The sequence below is a fragment of the Ovis aries genome, chromosome 25, assembly GCF_016772045.2.
Source record: "Ovis aries strain OAR_USU_Benz2616 breed Rambouillet chromosome 25, ARS-UI_Ramb_v3.0, whole genome shotgun sequence".
Classification (NCBI taxonomy): domain Eukaryota; kingdom Metazoa; phylum Chordata; class Mammalia; order Artiodactyla; family Bovidae; genus Ovis; species Ovis aries.
The window spans coordinates 13365332-13390986 of record NC_056078.1 but is presented as its reverse complement, the minus strand read 5'-3'; the positions used below and the strand labels follow the sequence as shown (position 1 = coordinate 13390986).

General features: G+C 42.8%; 1 protein-coding gene across 11 annotated transcripts in view; it reads right to left on the bottom strand.

Annotated features, from left to right (window-relative positions):
* BICC1 (BicC family RNA binding protein 1) overlaps nucleotides 1-25655 on the bottom strand; it is a 397066-nt gene that overhangs the window by 261684 nt on the left and 109727 nt on the right. For 4 of the 11 annotated variants that reach the window (XM_060406441.1, XM_060406442.1, XM_060406443.1 and 1 more), the window contains exon 1: nucleotides 13420-24195. The exons of the other annotated variants lie outside the window; for them this stretch is intronic. In XM_060406441.1, the coding sequence (XP_060262424.1) occupies nucleotides 13420-13444 (25 nt within the window). In that variant the 5' untranslated portion in view covers nucleotides 13445-24195. Of the gene's footprint in view, nucleotides 1-13419; nucleotides 24196-25655 lie in introns of those variants that run through there. 11 annotated transcript variants of the gene reach the window in all.

The following is a 25655-nucleotide window of genomic DNA, read 5'->3' as shown; positions in this document are numbered from 1 at the left end:
AAATGGATCACAAAACTGTATGTGAAATATGATTACAACTATTAAGTTAAATACTCTTTAAGTGAAAAGTGTTAGTCACTAGGTCACGTCTGACTCTTTGCAACCTCATGGACTATAGCGGGGCAGGCTCCTCTGCCCATGGAATTCTCCAGGCAAGAATACTGGAGTGGGTAGCCATTTCCTTCTCTAAGGGATCTTCCCTATCCAGGGATTGAACCTGGGTCTTCTGCACTGCAGGCAGATTCTTTAGGGTCTGAGCCACCAGAGAAGCCCCAGTATTCATTAAACATACACACAAAAACTAGGGACACTCATTAAAAGATCAAAATGTGTATGCCACAAAAGAATACGATTACTACATTATTTTGTAGTGTTGTAAACTGTTTTCATTTCCCAATTTTTCTTGGGATACAGAAAATGCAGTACTCTGAAAATGACCCCCAAAAAGTATAGACGCACGTATCCATAAAGGTAAACCACTTAAGAGTTTTTATCATAAATCGAATCATTTTTTACTTATCTCCCTTAAGAAAATAAGGACTTTATGAATTTGTATTTACTCATCTATCTAACTAAACCCAGTCAACTCTGGATTTCCAAAGGCTATTTTAAGATTAACAAAATCAAGAGGAGGGATGGATAAATTGGGAGATTGGGACTGACATATACACACTACTATATATATATAATAGATAACTAATCAGAACCTACTGTATATCATAGGGAGCTCTACTCAATAATCTGTAAAAACCTAAACGAGAAAAGAATCTAAAAAAGAAAAGATGTAAGTAAAAGTGAATCACTTGGCTGTATACCTGAAACGAATACAACATTGTAAATCAACTATACTTCAATTTAAAAAAAAAAAAGAAAAAAAGGAAGGTTGAAGTTAAACGTGCAAAACAGTACAAAATCTACCCAAGGCAGGATGCTCACCTTCAAGTAAGTCGTGCCAAGCTCCTCCCACTACTGTGAGGAAGAGACAGCCTCCACTTTCCCACGGCCTGGCCCTGATTCCATGTAGACTCTCCCCCTGTACAAGGCAGTCAGCTTAATTGTACCTACTCAGTGGCTATAAACAGAACATTACGGCTGCGGCACTTCCAAATAAGCACTTCACGAATGCAGTCAGGAGCCAACGAAATGAATTTCAAAAATGAGGTGCTATGTTACATGCCTGTCATAGCTGCAAGGGCTGCGGGTCAACTTCTCAAAATAGTGCTGCTGCTCACACCCCCGAGAAACTCCCCCTCACACTCACAAGCAGAGACAATGAGGGTCAAGGGAAGAGCAGAGAGTTCACCTCTAGCATTGAAGAAAGAACATCTTGAGCTTCTATGGATGTATCTTAAAGTAATTCGCAAGCAATCTTGGCCCAAATTAAGTCCCAAAATGTAAGGAATCACAAAACAAGACACACAGGTGTTCCCTTCCACCCCTATTCTACTAGATTTTGCAAAAGGCAATTGTAATCTCATTGGCTCAAGTAAGATGTCTGGAAGACACTCAAGTGGCTACAGTGCATGAAGAAATTCCCATCTGAAAAAAGGTCTCCTGGACTCACCACTGTCCTGCCTCTGAGATGGAGGGAAACTAGTCTCATATATTTTTAAACGAATGCTCCTTGGGCAGGCAGTCCATATTGATCTGCTACTGTGTCCGTCCCTCATCAAGGTGGAGATGATGGAAAAGGAAGAGAACAGATAAGCAAAAGAAAATTTAGAAGCATTGTTTAAAATCATTTGAAGGACTTACAGTTTGGAAGAAAATCAACAGCAGACTATTCTCTAAAGATAGGGACTCAAAATCTAACTGCTCCCTACTTTATCCACTACCATCCTCCTCCCAAAGAAGAAAAATGAACAATGACAAGAGAGATGGCAAAGAATATTATCCCGATTTTAACCCAAAACTAGGAGTCAGCCATACGTGGAATACTGCATGTATTTCTCATCATGACACCTGAAGAAAGGACTGTGTCTGGAGAAAGCCAATTCATAAAATGAATAAGATATTTATTAGAGGATATTTTTCCTCTCACAAAGTTTTCTGTGGAAACTTTCATTCTAGGAAGGAGAAATTGAGTGTACCACACAAATGCATTGATAACACTGTAAAAGGTATGAAGAGAGACAAAGGTCTGTCATATTCTGGGAAACACACTCTATGTATTTTAGAAAAGCAATCACCACCTCCTCCTCCTGAGAAACACTGCTAAGTGCTAGTTTATATGCGGTGAGCACCTAGGAAAATTGGTGGCGGAGCCTAGAAACAGAACCAGGAGCAAGAAACAACTCCGAGCAATTCATGCACACCATGGTCCACCAGGAGGGCTTGTGTTTGGACAAGCTGAGTGTCCGCGGGGTTAAAGAGCACACAGCTCAACCCCTGAGGACACATCAGCCTTTCAGAGACAACTCTAGGTGCCTAACGCTCAGAACACGGGAACAATACCATCTTCTCGCTGCATCTTACGACCTCCCCACCGGTTCAGCTTCCCTTCCTGTTCTTTCCACTCAGCAACAAGGTGTAAAAGGAATCTGCTCCTCAGTCTCTTGACAAAAGAAAGTGAAAATGAAAGTGAAGTAGCTCAGTCATGTCCTACTTTTTGTGACCCTCTGGACTATAGCCTACCACAGTCCTCCTTCCATGGGATCCTCCAGGCAAGATTACTGGAGTGGGTTGCCATTTCCTTCTCCAGAGGATCTTCCTGACCCAGGGATCAAACCCAGCTTTCCCGCATTGTAGGCAGACACTTTACTATCTGAGCCACCAGGGAAGAGACCCTCAGGCCCCACCCACCCTGGGTTTAAACCTTCCCAGCTTTTCTTAGGGCTTCCCAGGTGGTGCTAGTGGTAAAGAAACCGCTTGCCAATGCAGGAAACTTAAGAGACACGGGTTCAATCCCTGGGTTGGGAAGATCCCACGGAGAAGGGCATGGCAACCCACTCCAGTATTCTTGCCAGGAGAATCCCATGGACACAAACAGTCAGACACAACTGAAGCAACTTGGCACGCACACAGCATTTCTTATCTTCCTACGACTCAACAGCACCTAAAGCAATGTGAAGCAGCACATGTGTGTGTGGCAACTTCAGAGGACAGGATGTGAAACAGATGTGAACCTGGGAAACGCAGAGCCAAACGTGACGAATTCAAGCGTATTTCCCAAAGCCAGGGACAGGGAGTGTGTGTTTAGATCTTCAAAGGCAGACAGACGCACACCAGTAGAAAGGATTAGTAGACGGGAGAAGGAAAGCAAGCACTCATGGTCAAAGGTCAGTTTCTCAAAAGCAAAAAAAAAAAAAAATAACGTTTACTTGGCTGAGTCAGGTCTTGGCTGTGGCAGGCAGGATCTTCCTTGAGTCTTGCAGCACAGGGACTTCCTAGTTGTGGCACATGGACTGAGCTGCTCCAAGGCATGTGGGATCTTAGTTCCCTGACCAGGGATCAAGCTTGTGTCTCCTGCATTGCAAGGCAGGTTCTTGACCACTAGGGAACTAGGGAAGCCCCACAAAATTCCTATCTTTTTTCAAGTAAGATATCTCCCACTGATTCCTCAACACGGGCATTGGTTCTACTCTGCTTCTGCGTAAACTCATTTTATTTCCGTGGCTCATCCGGCAGGCAGCTGCCTTTTTCCAATGGATAATCTAAGACACCGACAAAATGACGAGGGACTGAGAACAATGGGAAGGACACGTAAATGCTCAGAGAAGGGAGTCACTTTCATTAGAGAAACTTGGAACACTTTCAGTTAGGCTGTAGATTTGCCATGAAAGGAGTTTCAAGTCTGGGTATAATTCCCAAGCCTCTCACTTTCACATAAGAGGGAAATAAACTCATTTCCCAAAGCATCCATCTTCGCGAGAAATTCAAGTACCGTAACTATCACAGCTTTCGTCAATGCACACGACGTTTCCTGGCAGCAACTGGAGCTGAAAGCAAAATTCTTCGATTAAAGAGAAGTTTTAAGAGATGCTCTACAACAGGGAGAGATTTGTTTTTAACAGACTTCCTTATAATGAGTCATTTCATAGATAGAAGGCTCAAGGACGAGAGCCAAGAAGCAGCAGACACAACTGCTCAGCACGAGCAGGCCGTTTACATCCAACCCGGTCAGAGACGTCAAAGTCCTGCTCCCAGCCAAGGCCAGGCTGAGCATCGCGAGGGCAAAGGATCAGCACTGCGTCCTTAGTCAGCAGCTCCCTAGTTTGGGAAACTGTGCATGAAAGATGAATTTCTCCTTAGTCCAAACAGCTCCAAACTCCTCTATGAGGAGCTTTCTGCTCCATGTGCAACTCTCTGACATCAAGCATAGCAGAGACAAGAGAGCATACCACCCATCCACCCACTGGACTGATGCTTGCTTATTGGTAATTTCACAGGAATAAATAAACTTCTACGTTCTCTAGAAATAATGGCCAACAGGCAAGGATGGAAACAAAAGCCGTACATGATGTTGTAATGAAAAGCTCATCACTGGTTCAACAGTGCACCCACTGGATGACTCTAAGCAAGATGACTTAATCTCCCTCATCTGAAAAGGGGGCAAAAACAGTCCTTGGTCCTATGTTTTTTTTTAATTGGATTCTCCCAAGAAATAGACTCTGTGACAAGTATTTGAGCGAAAGTCATTAATGCAAGAACTGGCCCCAGGGATTGCTGGAATGGAGGAGGGAAGGTAAAATAAGAGGACAGCAGAGTCAGTGGTCCAGGTATGTGAGTGGGACCCCCTGCTGGCCTCAGGGCCAGTTCTGCAGGGGACCTCTCAGAGTTGCCTCTCGAGGGGCTCAGAAGTGGACACACACCCTCCCCCAGTTCCAGCCTGTCACTGCTAGAGGGCAGCTTCCGCTCCAAGCAAAGTCTTTGGGCTGCAGGGCCCTCAGGCATGAGTCACAGGCCAGACCCCTGTAACCAACTCATCATTGGGTTCTAGCGCTGAAAGGCCAGGCTTCCAAGAAAACCATCAGACCCAGGCAAACAAAGACAACAGGCCGCACGACCCGGTGCTAGGGTGGTGAGGGGCTGGGGCAGGGCACTGCCAGTGTATGCTCAGCCCTGCAGGGTCACGACGACCAGGGGTGCTCCTCCAGGCAGAGCGCTCAGCCCCGAGTGCAGCACTCAGAGCGGCATGATAGCTCTTCCTGTGTATTCAAAGCAGCCTAAGAGTGGGATCTGCTCTTCCATGCAGGACACACCCTCTGGGGCTGGGTCCACTCGCACCACCGCTCAAGCTGCCGCTCCCAGTCAGCCCAGGGGGCTCCAGAATGGCACAAAGGAGAGCTTCCAATCGGAGAAATGCCTTCCTTTACCTGCTCTGTCACTGATTTGGAGCAGAGAAGCTCAGCTTGAAATTCAAGTTACACATAAAAGAGAACTGAAGGTGTCAAAACAGAAGCCGCTCTCCTACTCAACCTCCACATCACTGAAACCCTCCCTGCCCTCCTGCAGTATGAAGCGACATGCACACAAGAGGACCCTAAACTCCCAAGGCTGACAAGACATCTCTGCTCCCCCATCAGCCATGTCCTTTGTTTACCAAGAGTCGGCTGTATCTGTTCCCAAATGTCTGCCAAATAATCCTAAAAATCATGACCATTTCTAATCCTTCATATTCAGAAAAGGCCTTGGGCCCTACAACAAAAATAAGTAGATATTTATATTTTAAGGCTATAATAAAATATTTATAATATGTGTTTATTTTTATGATCCCCCAATTTATCCACTGGAGAAGGTGATGGCACCCCACTCCAATACTCTTGCCTGGAAAATCCCATGGATGGAGGAGCCTGGTAGGCTGTAGTCCATGGGGTTGCTAAGAGTCGGACACGACTGAGCGACTTCACTTTCAGTTTTCACTTTCATGCGTTGGAGAAGGAAATGGCACCCCACTCCAGTGTTCTTGCCTGGAGAATCCCAGGGACGGGGGAGGCTGGTGGGCTGCTGTCTATGGGGTCACACAGAGTCGGACACGACTGAAGCAACTTAGCAGCAGCAGCAGCAGCAATTTATCCACGTTTGGTTTCAGTCACTTTGGAAAAGCACTTATATTGTTTTCAACCACTCTTCTAGGTAGTATATGTGCAATGGCTGAGGTGTCTGTTCAAATATGTCTTCTCAAACAACCTACAGGAGACTCCCCCCTGAAGATGGCAGAGAAGATGCCACTTTTGGTACCTTCCTGACTAGTTATTGATGAAAAGGAACGATATACTTCCCACAAAACAGAAAATGCAAACAATCCTATCTACTACTGCTAAACCTTAAACACACTCCCAGATCTACTTAAGTCAGGAGCTGTATGAAGATTTAACTCTTAGAATGAAACAGAGCTTCTTAGCCACCCAAAACCTATTTATCTTAGTCTAACACTTTTTCTTACAAAATGACATTTCCATATACTATAGAACTTTGCATTGTAACTACATTAAAATGTTTACAACACAGAGGAACAGAACTAGTGATTGCAAGTTCAAAACCCCGAAGACAGTAAGGAGTTTCAAACAGCATTACCATCTGCATCCACAAACTTCATGATACTGACCTGAAATTTTGAATATGAAAAATAATTTTTCCAAGAGAGAATGGGGGGGGGGGCCAAAGGACGGAATTGGGAGTTTTGGTTTAGCAGATGCAAATTATTGTATAGGGAATAAACAACAAGGTCCTATTGTACAGCAAGGAAATTATACTCAATATCCTGCGATAAACCATAATGAAAAAGAGTGCATGTGTACGTATAACCGAGTTGCTTTGCTATACAGCAGACATTAACACAACATTATAATTCAACTACATACTTCAATAAAAATACATTTTAAAATAAACGAGAAAAAGAAACAATAAAACATTTTCTTCTCTCTGAAGCTTCTGGGCACAAGGCTCAGGAAACTTTACAACTGGACATCTGCGGCATACACCTGCTGTATTGTCTGAGAAAATTCAATTCTACCCAATAGGGCAGGAAATTCTGCTCAGCAACACAGGAAAATAGATGGAAAGATGAAACTCTTCAGATGTGCGAGGTAATGAGACATGACAAAGTAAATTGAACATGTATGTGTGAACACACAATGGGGTGGAAGGAACAAAAGATTCCTGAAATTCATGAAGCACTAATATTCATAAGGCCCTAAATCCGCAGGACTCATCTAAGGCACACTAAATATTCACGATGCACAAACGATCCACGAGCCATGGGGCACTCAATATTCACGAGGGCTTAGTTAGGACAACGAGGTAACATTCTTTTGCACAAGACACACAAATAAAACCCAGAGCTGTGAGCTAAACCCAGGCTAACTGGCAGATCCCTGTGTCTCTCCCACAGAGACGTGGGCAAACCTGACCCTGGCATAAGTTACATACGTTTGGTTGATCCCTGTTTGCTGAAGTCACACTCAACTGAGCAAACACACACACCCACAGTTTCCAAATGCTATATACGTGTTTATATGCAACTGCATGTTTCTAAGCCTCTATATGGGCTTTCCCAGGTGGCTCAGGGGTAAAGAATCTCCTGCCAATGCAGGAGCCCCAGGAAGCACGCTTTCAATCCCTGGGTCGGGAAGATCCCCTGGATGAGGACATGGCAACCCACTCCAGTACCCTTGCCTGGGAAATCCCATGAACAGAGGAGCCTGGTGGGCTACAGTCCACAGGGTCGCAATGAGTCAGACATGACTTATCGACTAAACAACTGAAGGAAAACCATCCACATGAATGCTAGCAATATTGTGTATTTTGTATGTAGCATACCAACCCCTACCTTTCAAACAAAAACTGTATATTTGCTAATACATAGGAACTATCCATCTGGACCACCTCTCTGAAAATATATTACCTGCCACATTGGAAGAACGAAGACTATTCTGCCTAGAGCTTTAATAATTAAATGAACTAGAGTTAATAATAATAAATTATTGGGAATACAGAATCATAGCTGATTTTTTTAAACTGGATTTTAAAATTACCCCAAAGAGTTATGTCATATGGTCCTCAATAGGAACAGACCAGACAACCTGATCCTTACTTGCTGTACAAAACACTCTTCAAAATCAAAGGAAAAAAAACTGCAATACTGCAATGCTATATAAATACATGACTCCCGTCTTATTAGATATTGCACATTATTGATCTGGTTCACACAGCACTAAGTAGAATGAATTTCACACTTCATACTCTGCTTCTGTAACTCATTAACATTTGCCAAGTACAACTATAAATTAGACATCTAAGGTGCAGGAAATTAATAATTATACAGGTGAGTTTGCACAATGACTAGTTGTACTTATTCTGAATTTGTATTAACTGAGTAAAACAGAAACAGTTATCTCTCGCCATCATGTCAGCCTTTGTTAAACTCTTTTGTACTCAAAAAAATGTTTACTTTGTCAGTAACTGCTAAGAAGACATTGAAATACACTAACTCACCCCAATTTGCCCAGGCGTTGACCATTTCTAGCACTGAAAAGTCCACCTCCTCAGATACCCCTTAGTACTAAACTAAGTGGAATGAACTAAGTCATCTCTGAGAAATAAACGAGAAGAAAAAAGAGATATGATTCTTATACCCATAAACCTCACTGCTCACTGGAGGAGAGAGAAATTAATTAACAACCACAAAGAGAATTTCCTGGTGCTCCCAGCGCATGGGGCCCAGGTTCGACCCCTGGTCAGGGAATTAGATTCCACACGCCACAAGACCTGGTGCAGCTAAATAAGTAATTTGTTAAAATCACAAAGAGAAATTATGTAACAGCATCACGGCAATGATCCTTGTATCATAAATTATGGCTAAGGCCCACACCACAGCACATGTTCAGAGAGCAGCCTGTGGAGCACCAGATACTGGGGAAGCCCTCCTCCAAGATTTTACTAAGAGACACCAGACCGGCCCTGACTCCACCTCCCATCATTTATTATCCATCCAGCCCCAGTCAATACAAAAGGGGACTGAGAATTCAGCGTAGGGTCACCTTTAGGGAAGAGTGGAACTCATGGGGGAAGAAGTGATTTCTTCCCATTCCTGATTCAAAAAGCCAAAGGTGTAAAAAGAACAAGATTGAGACAAACACAGAAATGAGAAAGGAAAGCTGTAATGAATTGAAACATCATTCAGGAATATTTTATAGTTCACCTCACAGGGAAGAGAATTTCAATATAGCAGGGCTAAGAAGAGCTACTGAAAAATCATATGCGTACACATGTGTGGTGTGTATATGATGAATCTCATGTTTATGTTCAGAGTGGAGATATCCAAGTACTCTACAGTTAAAACTGCAGAAGAAAGGGCCTTCCCTGGTGGTCCGGTGGTTGAGATTTGCCTTCCAGTGCTGGGGGTGCAGGTTCAGCTGCTGGTTGGGGAGCTGGGATCCCACACGCTTTGAGGCCAAAAGGCCAAAACATACAACAGAAGCGATGTCGTAACAAATTCAATGAAGACTTTAAAAAACAATCCACCTCAAAAAAAAAAAAACCTTTCAAGAAAAAAATTGCAGAAGAAAAACTACAGGGAGGTCTGTGAACCCGCAGCTGGAATCCTTGACGAGCACAAGGAAGGTTTTCCGTCAGGAAGGGTACTGATCAAAACTGAAGAATGAATGTGAGCCAACGAAGTAACGATGAAGAACGATCAGAGAGAGGGGAGACCTCCGTGGCAGACAGAGGAGTCCATGAAAAGGCCCTGAGGCAGAGTGGAAACTGGGAGGAGGACCACAGAGAATCCCAGGATCGGGAATGAGTGGTATGATCTTGAGGCCACATCACAGGCTTATTTTTACTCCGAAGCTTTGAAGAAGAGAAGTAACACTGGTATATTTGCATTTTTTAAAGACCACTCTAGCTATAAAGTGTGACAAACATCTGCAGGAGGTCAAGAGAACATACCCAAAGGTTGTACACTTTAAAAATAATCCTGTTGCACAACCTCAATATATGCAGGTGTCCCTTGGTATCAACAAGGAGATTGCTTTCAAGACCTCTGAAGATATCAAAATCCAGATGCTCAAGCCCCTTATATAGAATGGCATAAGGGACTTCCCTGGTGGTCTAATGGTTAAGACTCTGCTCTTCTAATGTAGGGAGTACAGATATGATCTCTGGTCAGAGAACTAAGATTCCACATGCCTCATGGTGTGACAAAAAAGGTTCCTTTTTTACCTTTATTTAAAAAATAAATAAAATGGCATAGTGTTGCTTATAACCTAAACACATCCTCCCATATACTTAAGTCATCTCTGCACTACTTATAATACCTAATACAACGTAAATGCTATGTAAATAGTTGCCTGTGAGCTGCAAATTCAAGTTTTGCTCTAGAGAACTTCCTGGAATTATTTTTCAAATATTTTCAATCTGCGTTAGGTTAAATCTGTGATGTGAACGTGCATATACAGAAGACCAACTGCACAACTTTCACCCAATCATACCTCAATAAAGCAGAAAAATAGACATATACTGGGAGAGTAGTAGGAGGTTCCCACAGTGGTTCAAAAGAGAGATCAAAGGTATTCTATGTCCTTCTTTGTGCTTTGAAAGCTATCTTGGAAGCAACACCCACAAAGCGGATGACAGATTATACATGAAGTAAACAAAGGATGGAATCAAACATAACTATGAGGTATCTATTTGCTCAACTGATAGTGAAGCTAGTTACTAAAACACAGAACATCAGAGGAAGGCTAAGTTTAGGGTAGGAAAACTGAATGTTGTTCTGGATATGTGCAGTTAAAGTGGTATGGTAGGCAGAATAACGGCCTCCACATCCTAAATCACTGAAACTCATCAACAGGTCAGGTTACATGTGGAAGGAGAACGAGGGATGCCAATGGGATTAGGGTTCCTAACAGACGACCTTAAAATAAAGAGACTATCCTGGATTCTCTGAGTGGGCCCAGTGTAACACAAAGGTCCTTAAAAGATGGAAAAGTCAGAGTCAGAGATTTGACAGAGTTTCTCTAGTGGCTTTAAATTTGAAGGAAGGGGTTGATCCAGGGTACAGGCAGCCTCTAGAAGCTGGAGGAGGCAAGGAAAAGGATTCTCCCTGAAGACCTCCAGAAAGATCACACCCCTGCAAAGACACTGATTTTAGGCCAGAGACATCTATTTTGCACTTCTGACCTCCAAAACTGTAAGAAAATAACTCTCTGTTGTTTTAAACCACTAAGGTTGTGAGAGTTTATTACGGAAGTAATAGGAAGCAAATACAAATGGTCTTTAAGTCCTCTAAGTAGATAGTAATTGGAGTATATAACATCATTACACCACACCACAAAACAGAGGCACATGGAAACTTGAAATATCCTTTTTAAAAAACATGGAGTATTTTTCATGCATTTTCCTAAGGACCATATTAATCAATACCTGCAGTCAAGAAAAATAAGACATTTAAAACAGTATTAAACATGTGTACCTATGGTAAAGAAGCTGATCACAATAACTTATTATAATAAACTGATAAATATTCTAAATATAAATATTACCACTACCACTTAGTTTTTGTGTATGTGTGCGGTTCTGTGAAATATTTGAATTTAGGGAAGTACTATTATTAAAACTAGTTCAATTAACACTTAAAAAGTTACTCCAACATATGAAACCTTCAGTATTTTTTTTTTTTTTTTTTTTGGCCACACCATGCAGTTCGTAGGATCTAAGTTCGCTGAGTAGGGACTGAACCTGGGCCCCAGGCAGTGAAAGCACGGTCCTAACTACTGACGCCTGTGTGTGCTCCTCATTTCAGTCGTGTCCAACTCTTTTCAACCCCATGGACTGCAGCCCATCGGGCTCCCCTGTCCATGGGATTCTCCAGGTAAGGACACTGGATTCGGTTGTCATGCTATCCTCCAGGGGAACTTCCCCACCTAGGGATCGAACCCACGTCTCTTATGTCTCCTGCATTGGCAGGTGGGTTCTTACCACTAGCGCCACCTGGGAAGCCCCCTAACCACTGGACCGCCCGGGAATTCCCAAATCTTCAATATCACTGAGCACAATTATCTAAGATTTAATATTAAATAAAGACTATAAAGAGATTCTTACTACCTCCTTTAATACGTATGGACAGTAGAAAGCTTTCACTGATTTTAGGACATCAAGAAATAAAGTTATCACTTTTTTCCTAAAAGAAAAGTAATACAGCATAGTGACTACAATTAATAATACTGTACTGCATATTTGAGTTGCTAAGAGAAAAGATCTTAAAAGCCATTCTCACAAGAAAAAAAATTTTTTTTGTAGCCATGTATAGTGACAGATGTTAACTAGACTTATTGAAGTTGATCATTTCACATTATACACAAATATCAAATCACGGTGTTGTACACCTGAAATTAATACAGAGTATTAGACATAAACTATACCTCAATAAAGAAAAAAAAAGAAACAAGTAAAACTCTAGGACACTTTTAGGAGCTTTCTGTGCACAACTTCAAAATCTGAACACCACATCTCTCTCTCCCTGATTAAAACCTTTCCTAGGATCCAATACAAAAACTGACATATAAATTTTTCTGTTCTTATTCCCATCATCAGGACATCGTGCTGCTGCTGCTTCAGTTGTGTCCGACTCTGTGCAACCCCATAGACGGCAGCCCACCAGGCTCCCCCATCCCTGGGATTCTCCAGGCAAGAATACTGGAGTGGGTTGCCATTTCCTTCTCCAACGCATGAAAGTGAGAAGTGAAAGTGAAGTCGCTCAGTCGTGTCCGACTCCTAGCGACCCCATGGACTGCAGCCCACCAGGCTTCTCCATCCATGGGATTTTCCAGGAAAGAGTACTGGAGTGGGGTGCCATCGCCTTCTCCATCAGGACATCCTAAGCAGACTTAAAAATTAAACACAAAATTCCTCTGACACTGTTTGATCTTGAAAAGTCACTACCTCTGTTATACACTGAGTTTCACTTCTCTTATACAGACTCCATTTGGAAACTCAGGTTTTTTAATTTAATGCAAATGTTGCTTGATCTCAGGAAGGGGAGGCTGGTGGCAGGGAGAACCCAACAATCCAAAGCATAAAATTCAAAGAAAAATATAACAGAGTCAATCCTCCCATATCCATGGAACTCAACTGGAATGATTCAGGGTGAGTAACAGTGTAAACAACCTATTATCCAAACTCATGGATAGTCCAAAAAGCTGTTCTTTTCTACTTCGGAAAACATCCAGAGCTTTCTTTACCTTTCTAATCACACCCCCTTTAAGCTAAATTACCCTGCATTCCCTCTGAAGACACACCAACTCAATGGCCAGGGCAGAGCAATCCGGAAGCAGACCAGGTAGTCATGGGGAGCGGCCAGTGCTTTACAACAGGCTCAGGGGTGGGGAGGAAAACTCCCATCACTTCAGACATTAAGAAGGATTAGAAATGAGTGTTTCCCACCCAACCTCCCTCCAGAGAGAAGGAAATAATCACCTGGCAAGAAGACGCTGTAGTCCATGGGGTCACAGAGTCAGACGCAACTGAACTGAACTGAAATCAGAAGACGTCATGCTGCGAGAGCTGAACTTCTCTGCCTGGGATCGACTGTAGAACAGGAGCAATGCAGCAGGGAAAGCACTCTTGCCCCCAGGCCAGGCTCTGGGCTGCTCCGCGGATCACTCTTGTTACAGTGTCTGCACCAATGAGCACCCACACACAGACAACTGCTCCTTAGGAAGGAAGTTCTGCCTCTCCCACAGGATGAGACCAGCTCAACAAAACCTGAGAGTCAGGTCAGAGTGTCTTCCCTCAAGCGTGGAGCAGTGCACCCTGTGATGGAAGCTCACCCACTACGCTTCACTTTCAAACCAGGCGCATGGAAGTTCTAATGAAGCCAGAGGCATGACCGCATCAGGGCAGCAGGTAAGGCCTTAGGTCCCAGAGGAGGGCAGTGGGCTGGGGGACACACAGGTTGACCATCAGTGAGACAGCACGAGGGGAGCTCTAGGTGCCTTAGCGGGTCCTCATCAGCCAGAACTTTCACGAGAAACCAACCCAAAAGGAATGTTGGTATCATGAGGATTTATTTCAAAATAGCCACTTTCTGGCCATGCATTTTTTTTTTCCAGCCACGCCATGTAGCATGTGGGGTCTCAGCTCCCTGACCACACCTGAGCCCCTGGCCTTGGAAGCCCAAGTCTTAACCACAGACCACCAGGGAAGTCCCTTAGTGTCCTAAAAGGCACTGCCAAGGTAGGCTTCCCTCCAGCACAGGCACAAGAGCAGAGTGGGTGCTGGCTCTCAGTGAGGAGGGCATGGGGGGCACGGAGAGAATTCTGCACACTTTTGACCCCTCCACACACAGGGGGAGGGGAGGCCTGGATCAGACACGGATCCCGAGCTGCACACTGATGGAGAGGAGGGGAACTCAGCCTCTGGATCCCTGGCCTCTCTGGCGATTATGCCAGAGGCTGTTTGCCTCCACTCCTTTCCAACCTCCACTTACCACACACTGAAGGAGAATCAGTATCTGAAAAAGCCTCTCTCAAACACTGTAGAGTTTTCAGGCATCGGGAGACAATCATTCCCACTGTGCTTACGAAGGCAGGAATGTGGGCTATTATTTTAGGGACATTTTCAACAGCCTGAGTCCAAAAGAAAAGTTTCTGCATCGCTCTTTATTAAGAAGAAAAATAGATTGAGAGGACTAATCCATTCCAAGTTTTCTATCAATTAGAGAGGTGTGTTGGAAGTCAACGTGGGCCCTAGACCAGGGGCTGTACGTGGAGAAGAGAAAGACAGCCTGCAGAACGTTCTGGTAGAAAAATAAAAAGCAACAATTCGAAGACATTTTTTGACTCAAGTTACTGGAACAAAAGATAAAAATTTGAAAACACTCTCTAAATGCAGAAAGAATGATCAAAAGTAAAGATATTAAAGTTAGAATGTTACTGAAAATGTCACACAGGGGAAAAAAAAAAGGTTAATTAGGGAACTGAGGTCACAAATCAATAGTCGTTTTTATAAGAACATTTAGTAGTCCTTACCCCCACATCCACCTCTCTCCACATCCATTACAGGAGAATATGTCATCATGGGTTGCCTTATGACTAAAGATAACAGCTTCTGTTATCATTTAGGTAGAAAAGTCAAAGACAGCTAGAGTGAAACCTCCTTTGAGGCTTTCACTAAGGAATAATAATTAAAAATTTAAGTAGGAAACATTCCATGTGTATGTAGTAACAGAGCGCTAAATGTGATCTTTTTTTAAACACAAAAACACAGCTTACTCTAGCTGAAATAGTTGCCAATTCAGAAATATTTTTTCCACTTGGAATAAAATAATACTTCAAATAATCATTTGGAGTGATTCCTTCTGTGCTTCCACCATTGTTATTTCAAAGAATTTAGGGTTTTAAGAGCATATTTTGGATTAACTGACCACGGTTTCAAATTCAGGTACGTATATTTTTAAAACTCAAAGCGGCTTCAGGAAGATTGCAGAGCACTAGCAGAGATCCAGAAAGTATTGCAATGTAGCCAAAACCCTTTGGATAAATAACATCTGGTATTAGTGGCTTGCTATCCTTGAGTTTCTCAACTTCCTCTCTGGAGGAACTTAAGTCCCTCTTGGCCTCGCTCTGATTTCCTTCAAAATGTTTCTGGAAACAGACACTTCATCATCCATCTTCTTTATCTGGAGAAGTACTGGGGGAACTGGTAGGAAACTATACCGGAGCAAGAAAGCACAGACCTGCTCCAGCTCCCCTGGGGGCCCATGTCAGTCCCAGCTCCTGCTGTTGTCAACCTGCAGCTCATCTGAGGAGAGCAAGAGGACGTGCATCCCCCTGACGTGGGTTCCAATCCCAGCCTCACTGCTTCTGAGCTGCTTTCCCCTGAACAAATATTTCACCTCCATGGGCTTCCCTGTCCTCTTATCCTCCTCCTTGGGTCTGTCTTGAAACACCTTCCCTGGTGGCTCAGATGGTAAAGTGTCTGTCTACAGTGTAGGAGACCCAGGTTCAATCCCTGGGTCGGGAAGATCCCCTGGAGAAGGAAATGGCAACCCATGCAGGTACTCTTGCCTGGAAAATTCCATGGACACAGGAGCCTGGTAGGCTACAGTCCATAGGGTTGCAAAGAGTCAGACATGACTGAGCAACTTCACTTTCTTTCTCTCTTTCTTTCTTTGAGGATAAAAACAAGTTCCATGAAAAGAAATCAGGCCCTGCCTAGCACACAGTAAATGGTAAATGCCCAGGTCCTGACTGTGACAGTCACAGCTCTAGCTGACAGCTGGCCAGCTTGGAAATCAACCTCATCTGATGTAAAAGTGGCTCTCTCTACCTGTTAGAGAAGGGTCCACCACCCCCAGACCATGGACCACTATGCTTCGTGGCCTGCACAACAGGAAGTGAGCGGCGGGCTAGTGAACAAAGCTTCATCTGTATTTACAGCCACTCCCCATTGCTCGCGTTGCTACCTCTGCTCTGCCTCATCAGCAGCAGCAGCAGCAGCATTAGATTCTCTTAGGAGAGTTCACTAACCCTAACTCTAACCCTAAAGTTGAGGTGGAATATCCTGAGACAGCCACAAAATAAAGTGCACAATAAATGTCATGCGCTCGCATCATCCTGAAACCATCCTCACCCCTCAACCGCCAGTCTGCGGAAAAACTGTCTTCCACAAAACCAGTCCCTGGTGCCAAAATGGTTGGGGACCGCTGTGCTAGAGCCTCCTCTGGCCCCGGCTGACACACTGGATCCTGTTCGCTCCCTTTTTCTCAGATGCAGCCCCTTCTGACTGTCCCTCTGTTCCTCCCCTCACACACAAGCCTTCAGTAAAATGACTCTGTAAGAACCCAGGTAAAGAAGAAATAAGCAACCACTCATTCCTTCCCTTAACTCAAGCCATCTGGGACACCCTCTTTCTCTCCCTAACTTGTTATTTTGTCCTCCTCAAACTGGTAAGTCAGTGCTGATATCTTGTGCAGTGAGAAAATGAGGTTAAGAACAATGTTATTTGAACATATGTCTGAGTGTATTTTGAGAACAGCAGTGATCCTTTTTAAAAATATACTTTGAGTATGCATACCTTACTTTTGTAACATCATTTCCAAGGTACAACACTACTTAAATATTATTTGAGAAGGCAGAGAAAAATAGGAACGAATTCTCCAGTTTAAACTGAGGGTAAAGATGGAAGACAGGATGCAAAACAACAAAAATCCAGGTTGGAGGGACTTCCCTGGCGGTCCAAAGGTTAAGACTCCACCTTCTAATGCGGGAGACATGGGTTCAATCCCTGGTTTGGGAACTCAGGTCCCACAAGCTATGGAGTGTGGCCAATTTTTTAAAAGCAATCGAGGTTTGAAGTAGGTGAGAAGGCACAGTGTTTATAATGGACACGGGTGCTACCTGAAGTATGGTCTCCTCCCATATACCCGGGAAATAATACCAAATAACAAAGAACTGAGAATGAGCATTTAGAAACCTTTATGGTAACCTGAAAGGGTAGTTGTATGTGTATGGAACAAAATAATAAAAATTGGGGGCTCCTCATTGCTGCTTTTCCAGCAATTTTCATTTTTCTCATAACTCATTTTCATTGACTATTCAAGAACTAGTACATGAAACAAAAAGTCTACTGCAACTTTAAAATTCTGAAACACAGATCCTACACAATAGATCTGTTCCTGAAGTGCTTGGCACAGAGACCTGCTTTGACCTCCGTGGAGAGCACAAGTCTGTGGAGAATATAAATACAGTTAATTAGAGGCTAGGTGACAGTCTGCCAAATCCACTTTCCTTTCTAAGGTGTGAAATATAATCCACATAAGGTGAGAAAATAAAGTGACTGTCCTGAAATAACCTATTTAAAGCACATATCCCCAAAACCATGGTAAACAGTACCATGTATTCTTATCATAAACACTCATTAAGCATTAAAATATTATTGTGAAAACTGGATATACAAATATTTGGAAAACCACCCAAAGCAGGAACTCTTTGCAAACAACTCGTCTCTTTTCACAAAGTTGCCTCAACAATGGTGAATGCTTCCCTCCCCGGAAATCTAAGTTCGATTAGAAGGGAGACACAAGTCACAGTAAACAAGGACACGTGCGGCCAAAGAACAATTGCACAAACAGAATCATCAGAAAACCATTTAAAAATTGGCTGCAACCACTATGCAGAACAGGAGAGGTTCCTCAAAACACTAAAAACAGAGTCACCACATGATCCTGCAATCCCACTGCTGGGCATAAATCCAGACAAAACTATAATTCAGAAAGAGGCTCCCCTATGTTCATATCAGCACCATTTACAACAGCCAAGACATGGAAACAATCTAAATGTCCACCAACAATTGAATGGATAAGGAAGACGTGGTACATACATACAATGGAATATTACTCAAGCATTAAAATGGATGAAACAATGCCATTTGCAGCCACACTGGATGGACTTAGAGATTATCATAATAAATGAAGTAAGACAGAGAAAGACAAATACCATATGATATCACTTACATCTATTTAAATATGACACATGAGCTTATCTAGGAAGCACGGAGAACAGGCTTGTGGTTGCCAAGGGGGAGAGTGGGGTGAGAAGGATTGAGAGTCTGGAATAAGCAGATGCAAACTAGTATAAATAGAGATAAACAACAAAGTCCTACTCTACTAGCACAGGGAATTATATTCAATATCCTGTGATAAGCCACAGCGGTAAGGAATATGAAAAAAAAAACATAACATAACTGAATCACTTTGTTGTACAGCAAACTAAAACAACACTGAAAATCAACTATATGTCAATAAAAAAATTAAAATAAAAATTGGCTACACTAGCAGCTGAGGAACTCTCACAATACTGTGTACTCAAGGGCAGGTCTGGAGGAATCTGTCTCCCTCCATTATAAAATGGGAAAGGTAAATGACTTCTCAGGGTGAGTACAGGGACCAAATTGAATCGTGGGTGGGCAGGCACTTGCTGAGTCAAGTTTTTCAAGTGCTGTCCAGGACCCTTGGGAAGCCCTGATAGCCCTTCTGCAGGCTCGAGGAGGTAGGGGAAGGAGGTCTGAGAGACCACAACTATTTTCATAATACTAAGACATCCATTCATGTATGGATGTGAGAGTTGGACTGTGAAGAAGGCTGAGCGCCGAAGAATTGATGCTTTTGAACTGTGGTGTTGGAAAAGACTCCTGAGAGTCCCCTGGACTGCAAGGAGATCCAACCAGTCCATTCTGAAGGAGATCAGCCCTAGGATTTCTTTGGAGGGAACGATGCTGAAGCTGAAACTCCAGTACTTTGGCCACGTCATGTGAAGAGCTGACTCACTGGAAAAGACTCTGATGCTGGGAGGGATTGGGGGCAGGAGGAGAAGGGGACGACAGAGGATGAGATGGCTGGATGGCATCACTGACTCGATGGACGTGAGTCTGAGTGAACTCCAGGAGTTGGTGATGGGCAGGGAGGCCTGGCGTGCTGCAATTCATGGGGTCGCAAAGAGTCAGACACAACTGAGCGACTGAACTGAACTGAACTGAAGACATTCTTTGCCTTTTTAATTCTCATTTCCTTACAAGCATACACTAAAATTTTTCAGAGGCTACATGAAAAGTAACAGTGCAACAGGCTGAATGCAGAAGCAGGCATGAGAATCCAGCTGTCTCTGAGTACATGGGATACTAAAGAATCTCTTTAGTAAAAAATATTTTTAAATGTCTATAATGCAAAAATACGAAACAATGTCACTCATTCACTGAAAGTCTTGTTTTGGAAAGGACAAAATTTTTCATGGAAAAAAGAATGTCCTTTATGAACATGCAATAGGTTCAGAGTTATGTTTCAATGTACGGATAAATACATTAAAATACTCAGTGCTACTTTCTAATACAGTTAGTATCAACAGCTACAACCCACACAAATGACATCTCTTTCAGAGTCCTCAAAGAACTTCTCAAATGTAAGAAGGTCAAGAGATCAAATATTTAAAAAACTGTTGCTGAATGAAGACCCAGCACAGCCAAAAATAAATTTTTTTCTAAATTAAAAAAAAAAAAAACTGTTGCTGAAAGTGAAAGGGTTGTGTATGCTTTAATATGTGATCCATACATATAATCAACTTTGTCTTTATAAGGATACCTTACTTTAGCACACATGTCTACGTTATACAAAGAAATTGATTCGACTGCTTTCAGTGTTTTTATCTCACTTCCAAGTTGCCTCTGCCCAGAAAAAAGCACTGAAAGGGCCTGTTCTCTGGCAACCATGTGTCCAGGTTTTCCCAGCCCATCTTAACATCAAATGTGTTTCCAATTTTTCCTGTCAACCACAAAAATGTTCCTTATATTTTAAGATTTTTTGTGTCCAAATGCACCTCCCAACCTGGTTCTCACACAGACGAATAATCACAAAACATCCTCCCATTGTGTTGTAATTATATTTTAAATACTTTAGCACAACTCATATGACAAATGTGTTGGCTGGTTCTGACCAACACCCCAGGAATGGCTGCTTACTCCAGCTGAGAACACTCCAGGCATGCTTCCTTAGCACTGCAAAGCCTCCACGCAGGACACACTCCAGGGTCAGTCACTAGGCTTCTCAGTCTTTCTTTCTCTTTCATAAATACCAGAGGCTTTGTTGGCAAAACGAACATTAAAAAATTTTCTCATGGGTGAAACAGCGATGGTTTTAAAATGTGGACTGACTACAAAGACTGTAGGGTATTCCAGTCCTTGACCAAACAGGGCACATGAACTGAGAACAGCCAGCAGCCCAACCCCTTTGGATCAGCACCCTTAGCTTAAGGTTTCCAGTGTTAGGGTTGACCAGAAGTCCCCTCTGGCTCAAGGGAACAATTCATACAAAGACTGTACAAATGGCAGAAGGACAGAGAGGTAGGACTTCATTGGGTTCACGGAATAGTCCTACTGAGCCCTGCTTATGAATAAGAACTTGCACGTAAGGCAGAATATTGTGTCAAATTTGTTTTAGGAGTTACACATTACCTGGTAGTAAGGCTGATAAGGAGGAAAGCTATAGCCCTCATTACACTACAAAGCTATGAATATCTTCCAAAAAAGAACTGAAAAATTGCAAACTATCCAATTAGTTTAGAAGTGTGAGCAAAACCTCTTTTAGACCCTGAGGGCTTTAGAAATGCCTGCTGTCTAGCACTATTATCTAACTGCTAAGAGCTGCCTGTGCCTGCTCAGTGGTGTCTGATTCTTTACAACCCTTTGAACTGTAGCCCTCCAGGCTCCTCTGTCCACGGAATATCCCAGGCAAGAATACTAGAGTCAGGTGCCATTTCCCATTCCAGGGATCTTTCCAACCCCGGGATTGAACCCGTGTCTCCTGCATCTCCTGCACTGGCAGGCAGACTCTTTACCAATGCACCACTGGGAAGCCCTAAGAGCTGCTGCTGCTGCTGCTAAGTCGCTTCAGTCATGTCCGACTCTGTGCGACCCCAGAGACGGCAGCCCACCAGCCTCCCCTGTCCCTGGGATTCTCCAGGCAAGAACACTGGAGTGGGGTGCCATTTCCTTCTCCAATGCATGAAAGTGAAACGCGAAAGTGAAGTCGCTCAGTCGTGTCCGATTCTTCGCAATCCCATGGACTGCAGCCTACCAGGCTCCTGCATCCATGGGATTTTCCAAGCAAGAGTACTGGAGTGGGGTGCCATTGCCTTCTCCGAAGAGCTGCCTAGATGAGCTCAAAAGATGTAGGGATTCTGCCTTGCAAAGCTAGTAATGTCACCTCAGTAATGACAAAGGCCAGATATGATTTTTCCAATGAATGAAATTCAGAGCCTAGTGTCTTTTGATGCTATCTCTTCTTGCAGGAACAGCAGTGAAGGAACACCCACTGACTACTTACACTGACCTACACCTTTACAAATATGCTCTGAACTGGACCTAGTCTCAGAGAAGATGGGAAGGCCACCATTACACAATCACTAGGCCAGCCCTACCTACAACTAGAGGAAGCAGGGGAGGGAGAAGAGAAAGTATTTTAAAAGCAGGAGGGAGCCAAGAAGAGAAAAAAATGCAGCTTCCAAAATTCAAGCTATACCAAGGTGTTATCATTTTGTTTGGGATAAAACTTCAGGTATTACAGACCCAAAAACAGATGTGAATTATCCGCTTGGGTTTCCTCCCATCAATCCTGATGAAGAATTAACACCAAATCTTCTCTCAGGCTCCAAATAATCAAAAGAAACCAAATATCCAGATGATGGAATACCATAAAGTATCAGAAAAGCAGGGCATCAAAACATTCACCAATCTACAACAGCCAGAACATGGAAGCAGCCTGAATGTCCATCAACAGAGGAACGGATAAAGACGCGGCACGCACATTCAACGGAGTATCACTCCGCTGTAAACAGGAACTAGACAGTGTCACCTGCAGAGATGTGGATGGATCTAGATACCGTCACTCAGAGCGAAGTCAGAAAAATATTTGTGTATTAATGCTCACACACAGAATCCAGAAAAATGAACCCAACTGCAAAGCACAGAGGCACAAATATAGAGAACTTACAGATATCAAGTGGGGAAGAGGAATGGGATGCACTGGGAGATTGAGATTGCCATATATACACCACTGATATTAGGCATAAAATATATAACTAGAGAGAGCCTACTGTAGAGCACAGAACTCCACTCAATGCTCTGTGGTGACCTAAACGGGAAGGATGTCTAAAAAAGAGGGATAGATGGATACACTGGAGAAGGAGCTGTCAACCCACTCCAGTCTTCTTCCCGTGGACAGAGGAGCCTGGCAGGCTACAGTCCATGGGTTGCAAAGAGTCGAACATGACTGAGCAACTAACACGCACATATGTATGCACACAGCGGATTCACTTTGCTGTACAACAGAAACTAATACAACATTGTAAAGCAATCACAGTCCAATACAAATTAATTTAAAAATAAATAAAAATAGATTGAAGAATGAAAAAAACATTCACCATACTTCAACTTCCTCTGTCCCCAGAAGGTATGGGGTGCAGGGGGACACCAGCAATGTAGAGCATGGTGTTTTTTTCCCTCTGGAATTTTTTTCTTGTACTTCCCAACATCAGAGATAATCCTTTTCGACAGACTGTCCCTCTAGTTTTCTCTACATCTTTAGATATATGTGCTAAATATCTATCTTCAGATACAGATATGAGATATAAATGTTTAAGGGCGACTTTTTGTGCTTTTCAGTATTTTGCATATGTTAAGTATTATAAAACTATTTTAGTGAAATTTTTTCAAAATAATATTTTCATATTAGATTAATAATGAGATCCCATGGAAGTTATATATTCTTGCCTCTAAGGTAATCTCCATAAATCTGGCTTCCATCAAGACATCTATAAAAATAATGGATTGCTTTGCCATATCAATAAGTTTTTAATTAAGCATTTCTATTAGCTAGTTTCTTTGACAGATCCAGTGGAAAGACCAAGGTTCCTTCCAATAAAATTATGCAAGTCTCTGAATTTTCATTTTTCTATTCATAGCTGACTAAAATGCCTTCCTAAAATTTTTCAGTCTGTGAAGTAGAAATTAAAAAAAAAAAAACTGGGATGTCAGATTCACAATTCAAATTGTTTAACGTCTGCTTACAAACAAATCTAGAATTCACTGGCACAAAGAACTGACAGATGCAGGTAAAAGAAATAAGAAACTGGTGAAGCAGATAGCTTTGCTGGGTACCGAAAATGATCAGAGTCAAGAAAATCTTTCTATGCAAAAAAAAAAAAACAACAACAACAAAAGAAAGATCAGCAACAGTATTTTTAAAAACCTCAAAAGGAAATGGTGGTCAAGAAACATTTCACAAACAAAGGTGATTCAGATCCTTCTTTATGAATCACATAAATCAAAAGCATCTGGAAGAATCTGCCCAAAACTATACTTGCTAGCCATTTGTTTCTATTTAGCCTGAGTCCATGCTCAATTACCAGCTGGCTTAGTGATTCCAGGTTAAACAGGTTCAGGTCTGGGAAATACACACACACAGCTTTGGTTTAAGTTAAATTTCCTATTGACACATAACTTTCCTAACCCTTCAAGTTTCCAAACTGTATTCACACAAATGAAGCACGAATTCTAAGTTCTGCTGGCCCAAATATATTATGGCTGGGAAGTTAAGGGAAAGATAAACATACAAAGCCAATGTAAGAAGCAGTTCAAAAGTTTGAAAAGAAGCCTACAAAGATGGGATCAATTGCAGTAAGTCACTCTGCATCTGTTCTGAACTGCTCCACTTCAACGTCTTTCAACACCAGAATCCTAGCTCCAGTTATCTTGGCTGCTCCTGACCTCGCCCCCAGTCTATCAAGTTCAAAGAGTTCATGCGGAAGGTTGGCCAACTTGGAGAAACTTTAAGTCTACCAGGGCCAAACTTATAAGAGCAGCAAGCCAGGAAAAGCACATGCGGGCATCACGTTCCAGCATGCATTTCAATGTTATAAGGCAAGATAGAAGATAATCTTAGCCAAAGATAATTTTTCTACTCTGACATCAGAACTAGACGTTGCATCTATTGTTCCTAAGTTTTCCTACAAAGGGGCTTTGAGCTCTCCAGAACAGACAGACACACACACAGTCATCCTGTCATTGCTCTCCAGCTAAGCAGTCAGGGGGCTTCTTTACTCATTACTGCACCCCACTCTAGTACTCTTGCCTGGAAAATCTCATGGACGGAGGAGCCTGGTAGGCTGCAGTCCATGGGGTCACGAAGAGTCGGACACAACTGAGCGTCTTCACTTTCACTTTTCACTTTCATGCACTGGAGAAGGAAATGGCACCCCACTCCAGTGTTCTTGCCTGGAGAGTCCCAGGGACAGGGGAGCCTGGTGGGCTGCCGTCTATGGGGTCGCACAGAGTCGGACATGACTGAAGCGACTTAGCAGCAGCAGCAGCAGTGGATCAAGAAATCACCTTCAGTTAAAATTCCCAAGGCTGTAGGTTTGAAGGATCCTCATAAAACATAAATATTCCCCCAAGAAAGATTCCTGACATTCCGTTTCAGTTGTAGCAGAGAGCCTTCAAGATGTTCAAATGTTTATGACACGGACACTTGTTCCCTGTGGTGAGGGGAACAGCAACAAGTAGGAAAAAGCAACACTGTGTGATTAGAGAGACTTGAGACTCGGGAGAACATCCAGGAAACTGTGGACAAACGCTGAGCTACACCATCTCCAAGTGAATGCCACTGGCTGTACAAACTGGATCAACTGTCTTCTATACCTAACCCACCTGAGGTGTTTTTTCCTGTCTTTCCTGGTAGATCAGATGGTAAAGAATCTGCCTGCAATGTGGGAGACTCAGGTTTGATCCCTGGGTCAGGAAGATACCCTAGAGTATGGCAACCCACTCCAGCATCCTTGCCTAGAGAATCGCAGGGACAAGAAGCGCCTGGCTGGGAACAGTTCATGGGATCGCAAAGAGCTGGACACAACCGAGGAACTAACACTTTCTGTCTTTCAGTGTAACTTGAAAAACACACAGACAGCACTTGTACTGCACTTTTACAAAACCCATCCAGGTTCATTTCCCTACCTGTGCTATTTGGAGAAGGAAAAAAAAATGTTAAAGCCCAAACTGAGAATTTCTCTTTTTAAGAATTTAAATGGCTTATTGATTATTTAAACTTTAATTTTTTAAACTTTTATTATGGTAAGAAAACTTAACATGAGATCTTTCTTTTCTATTAC